A 6,263-nucleotide genomic window follows, 5' to 3' on the forward strand; every position below is an offset into this window, starting at 1 on the left:
AGTTTCCTACTTCAAATTTACAACAGATGACAGTCGTTTTATTACATGTCGATTCAGGAGAATGATCTATGTGAATAAAATACATGTGAATAGAATCCATGATTGTGAACAAGTTTCTCATGAGAATCTTGTTTGTCTGTCATTTACATGCCAGGTGTTCTTACATCTTTGCACCAATATCAAAGTTAATCTACTAGTGTCTTACGCTTTTTCTACAATTGTAAGAATTATTTTCATGTTGAGCAATAATGTAGTCAAACATGATGACTGATAAACAACTTTCTGACATTGACTTGAATTCTTGTGGTGTTTGTGGTAGAGAGAGGTTTGTAAATTTCATCTTATATTACTAGTTTAGTTTATTTTTGTAGTCTCTCTAAGTCTCACTCATATCTTAGTGAAACGAGGTTGAGATCCAGATAAACTCATGATGTATCTATTTGAATAGACCATTTCAAAAGTGTCAGCTGTTCCACAGGAGAAAGATGATGCTTTCTGCTCCCATAAAGATTTGAAGCCTTGGAAACTTACAGAGGGTGATTGTATGTTGGAATCAAGTCCATGGCATACAACCACCATCACTGTCATAGATAAAATTAGTAAATATTTATATTGATCATAATATCACGGATATTGTAATGAAAAATTACCACCTTTCCTTTCTTGTATAAGTCCTGGTATGCAGTTTTAGGCTAATTCATTGCACTGCAAGGTCTGTTTGAATCTCAAGGTTGGTGGTAGAAGCTCATCTGCCATTGTTGGAAACCCTATACAAAATAGACTCAATGTCATTTAACAACAACAGCAACATTCCTTTTTAATATAAACTTAAGCTCTTGTTTTCGCTATATAAAGAACAAGTATTACATATGCAGAATGTATCTTTTTTGTATTGCACTGCCAACTATCTTCCTTCCAAAGATAATGTCTGCCTCTGGTGATGCTGTTGGTGTAACAGATGGTCCAGGGATCACACATCTAATTATCTTGTAACATCATCTTTCTATCAGATTTATCAACAACGAAGAACCCAGAAATCAAACAAGTGTTTCCAAATTCTTTCTCATGGGAATGACAGAGGATCCAGAATTGCAGCCCTTTGTCTTCAGCCTATTTCTCATCATATACCTCACCACTGTCCTAGGAAATGTAGTCATTGTCCTAACTGTATGCTTTAACTCCAACCTGCACACCCCCATGTACTTCTTTCTCTCTAATCTGTCCTTTAATGACATCAGCTTAAGCTCAACCACCATCCCAAAGATGCTGCTGAACATCCTAACAAAAGATCATAGCATCAGTTATAAAGGCTGCCTTAACCAGATGTTCTTTGTCATGATTTTTACTGCTTTTGAAAATTTTATCCTTGCAGTAATGGCTTATGACCGTTATGTGGCCATTTGTCACCCACTGAGATATACCGTCATCATGAACTCATACTTCTGTGGTCTGATGATTCTACTTTCATTGTTCATTAGTATGGTGAGTGCCCTACCTCACAGTCTCATGATTTTGCATCTGTCCTTCTGCACAAATCTGGAAATCCCTCAGTTCTTCTGTGAACTTACTCAGGTCCTCAAGCTTGCCTGTTCAAGTACTCTCATCAATAATATCCTCATATACCTTGTGGCCTTCATATTTGCTGGTGTTCCTCTTTCTGGGATCGTATTCTCTTACACTCAGATTGTCTCCTCTGTTTTGAAAATGTCATCAGCATCTGGAAAGTATAAAGCATTCTCCACCTGTGGGTCTCACCTCTCAGTTGTGTCTTTATTCTATGGGGCAGCTTTTGGTGTGTACCTGAGTTCTTCATTTACACACTCTTCAAAGAAGACAGGTGTAGCCTCCGTGATGTACCTTGTGTTCCCTCAAATGATGAATCCTTTTATCTACAGCCTGAGGAACAGGGACATAAAAATAAGCTTGAGAAAAGTCCTTGGTAAGATACCTTGTTTATAGTTAACTGCGTCATCTGTGCCTATTCGTCAACTATTGAGACCTGTAACTGTACATCAACATTAACATCGATCACAGTTCGATTCATCATATACAAAATGACTTTTATTTATTTTCAAAGTGGTTTTAAATGGTTATAAAGTATTTGACCATCATCAATGAAGAGAATCTTTGACATTACTGTGCTCAAAAAATAAAATGAGCTAATGTTCATTACAAAAATTCTTAAGTAAACAATGAACTTGAACCAGAAATTATGGCTTCATAAGCTCTGTTTGTGGTGACTTTATTGTAAGACTTGTTTTCTTCATGATCACTGCATTGTTGCAAATGTAATACCCCACAGGATATTCAGAGGGAGAAAAGTTACTGTCCTTCCTGGGCCCATATATAATGTATTCCGAATCAATCATAAGATGACATTCCTTCAGTATTGTGTTAAATGTTTCACCCAAAATGTTGTTTCCATTTCCTAATTCTTCAACCTGTAATTGTTACTATTATGATGCACGGTGAATATTACCTTAACAGCCTGTATTAACCTGATAGGCCTAATTGCAATCACATGATTGCAATACTGATAACACAGGCAGTGTAGAACACTCATAGAAAAGTAGGAGGAAACATGACCACAGAGGTAGAGATTGGAGCGAAAGGGCCAGAGATGAAGAAATACCTGGAGCCACAAAAGATTTCCTGACTGGAAGAAGCAATGAATATGTTCTCTTTGAGAGCCTTGCATAGTAGAACATTTCTGCTGACACCTTGATTTCTGACTTCCTGTCTTCAAAACTGTGAGACAATACATTTATCCTTAAGCAATCAAGTGTGTGTGTGTACATTTTAAGGGAAGCCAAAGGAAACTTTTATATTCTCCCAATATCAATGAGAACAGGATCATAGGTCCCATTTTAATCTTATTTCTGATGTAGGGTAAATGATTATTATATGAACATTCAACTGATCATCAGAAATGTCATTCCACTGGTAAGTGAGCCCTAGCCACAACAAACCCTGTATGCAATGCCTGCTACATAATAAGTATTCATTAAAACTTTACTAGGATCATTGTTTTCCATTTCTTGCCAATATTACTAAGCCATACAATCATTATCTCTCATACATTTCTGCATTTGCATAGCAATTCCATTTGCTTATCATTTATTTAAGAATCCTTTTAGCACTGAAAATAGATGTTGTACTGCTAACTACGATGCCAGGTGTTCACACACACTATCTGCTCTGCTGGAGAAAGATGTTAAGTGTTTGCTTCCATAAAGATTTACAGTCTTAGAAACCCTATGTAGGGTTGTTGTAAATAACAAATGACTGAAGACAGTGGATTTTTTCAAAGTTTTTTTTTTTTTTTTTCTTGTGAATTTAGTGATAGTTTACATGGGGAAACATCAGTTTTACATTGCAATTATTACGATCTCCTCCATGCATCATCATTCATTAATATTTGCTTCTATTCCCTCTATTTTGTAGATGTACACAAAAACACTCAGGAATATATAATCTTTTAAAAACCCAAAGGATTGACAATCTCCTTCCTGGCCACCAGCACACAGCCTTTCTCTTTCCATGAATCTAGAGTCTCATTTAATATATTTACCCATGCTCTGATCTCTGCCTCCAACTCTGGTTTTGCTGCTTCTCTAGATAGAGTCCCATATTCAGTTCATCTCTTTTCCTTTGATGTTCCTAGTGTCCTCTGTTCCTGGACTGTAAGATTAACTCTTCTCTCTATTATATTAAAAAAAATCTACCTTTACCATTGTGACAGTCGCAGTTATTCATGATAACAATTACTCACCATTGAATCATAAGAATCTTTTCTTTACCTCTCTCTCTCTCTCTTTTTAAGTTTTTATTGTTAATTGAGTGAAAGTTTGCAGGGCAGATCATCAGTTTTACATTCAACAAATCATATACTTTGTTTCATTAAAATGGTTATAATCCCCTACACGTACCCTCAGTCAACAATATTTTTCTCTATTCATCTTAGGTCATTTAAAAAAAACAAAGAAACTTTCAGGCATATATAATAACTTACACCACGGAAAGGCACATTCTGCATGTCTGCCTCCTGATCACCAGCCTGGTGAGCTTGAAATATCGACCTTGAGATTTAAACCAACTTTGCATTCCAGCGTATTAATCTACTGTGCTATACCAGGACCCCATAGTTTATATTATGAATATAGAAATATATATACAAGTATAAGTACCACTGCAAAAATGCATATTCATTACTTTTTCTTCTAAGATTAACTGACAGTTTAATAAAATATTTGTTTGAACTGCAAGGTCTGTGGGTCAAACTCAGCAGCTGTTCCTTGGAAACCCTATACAAGGTCGCTATGAATTGGAATCGATGGCACCTAACAACAAAAAAAAACATTATATTCTGTATATTTCATAAGACATATTATAATTTAATATCTCATCAATTATGCTATCAATAAAGATAGAACTGTTACCTTGGTGGTGATAGTTGTTATGTGCTGTTATTCTGCCACTCTGTCTGTACAACAGCAAGAATGATTTTCATGCTGAGCATTAATCTAATCAAATATGACTCATAAACATTTTGTTGACATTTACTTGCATTCTTGTAGTGATTGTGGTAGAGACAGGTTTTTCAATTTCATCTTCTATTCCTGGTTTAGTACATCTTTGTAGTCTCTCTACAGTCTCACCCTGAACTCAAGGAAAGGAGATGGAGACCCAGATAAACCCATTAAAAATGCATGTAAATAGAGCTGTTTGAAACTACCAGCCATTCTGTGGGGAAAAAAATGAAGGTTTCTGCTCCTATAAAGTATCTGCAACCTAGGCAACTTTATAAAGGGTGACTATGAGTTGAAATCAACTTCAAGCACACAGTCACCACCACCACCACCTTAGATAAAATTAGTAAATATTTGTATTGAGCATAATATCACAAATACTGTAATGAAAAATGAGCATCCATTCCATTTTAGAATAAATATGTCCTGGTGTGGTATTTTGGGTTAACTTTCTGGACTGCAAGTTCAGTTTGAACCTCAAGCTTGGTGGTTCAAGCTCACAAGCCATTCTTGGAAATCCTACACAATGTCCTTCTGAGTCAGAACCAACTCAACGGCATTTAAAAACAAAAACAACAACAACAATCTTCTATAATATAAACTCAAGGTCTCTCTTTTCTTTATCGATAACAAGTAATATTCATGCAGAATGTATCTATTTTTGTATTACACTCCATATTCTCTTCTTTCCAAAGATAATGTCCCCCTCTGGTAATGCTATTGGTGCTGCAGATGGGTCAGGGACCACATGTTTAATTGTTGTCTAACTTCTTCTTTCTATCAGGTTCATCAAAAACTTTGAACCCAGAAACCAAACAAGTGTTTCAAAATTCTTTCTCATGGGAATGACGGAGAATCTAGAATTGCAGCCACTCATTTTCAGCCTATTTCTCATCGTATACCTGGTCACTGTCCTAGGAAACATACTCATTGTCCTAGCTGTATGCTTTAACTCCAGCCTGCACACCCCCATGTACTTCTTTCTCTCTAATCCATCCTTTAATGACATCTGCTTAAGAACAACCACCATCCCAAAGATGCTGGTGAACATCCTGACAAAAGATCAGAGCATCAGTTATAAAGGTTGCCTTAACCAGATTTTCTTTGTCATGACTTTTGCTGCTTTTGAAAATTCTATCCATGCAGTAATGGCCTATGACCACTATGTGGCCTTTTGTCACCCACTGAGATATACCATCATCATGAACTCATACTTCTGTGGTTTCATGACTCTATTTTCATTGTTTATTATTATGGTGACTGCTTTATTTCACATTCTTATGATTTTGCACCTGTCCTTCTGCACAAATCTGGAAATTCCTCAGTTCTTCTGTGAACTTATTCAAGTCCTTCAAACTTGCCTGCTCAAGTACTCTCATCAACAATATCCTGATATACCTTGTGTCTTTCATATTTGCTTGTGTTCCTTTTTCTGGGATCATATTCTCTTACACTAGCATTGTCTCCTCTGTTTTGAAAATGGCATCAGTATCTGGAAAGCTTAAAGCTTTTTCCACTTGTGGGTCTCACATCTCAGTTGTTTCTTTATTCTATGGGACAGCCTTTGGTGTGTACCTCAGTTCTTCATTTACACACTCTCCCAAGAAGACAGCTGTAGCCTTTGCGATGTACCTTGTATTCCCTCAAATGCTGAATCCTTTTATCTACAGCCTGAGGAATAGGGACATAAAGATAAGCTTGAGAAAAGTCCTTGGGAAGATACCTTCTTTATAG

At 36.3% G+C, this 6,263-nt stretch overlaps 1 protein-coding gene and 1 pseudogene across 1 annotated transcript; both read left to right on the top strand.

The window, feature by feature from the left end:
* The first annotated feature begins 260 nt into the window (after window positions 1–260).
* Window positions 261–1,959, top strand: LOC102823965 (olfactory receptor 7G2-like). Its single transcript, XM_006877867.1, has 2 exons — window positions 261–325; window positions 1,011–1,959. The coding sequence occupies exons 1-2, from the start codon at window positions 261–263 to the stop codon at window positions 1,957–1,959; spliced, it is 1,014 nt and encodes a 337-aa protein (XP_006877929.1).
* A 970-nt stretch (window positions 1,960–2,929) lies between these two features.
* Window positions 2,930–6,263, top strand: LOC102824348 (annotated as a pseudogene).

Source organism: Chrysochloris asiatica, unplaced genomic scaffold (assembly GCF_000296735.1).
Source record: "Chrysochloris asiatica unplaced genomic scaffold, ChrAsi1.0 scaffold00653, whole genome shotgun sequence".
Lineage (NCBI taxonomy): Eukaryota > Metazoa > Chordata > Mammalia > Afrosoricida > Chrysochloridae > Chrysochloris > Chrysochloris asiatica.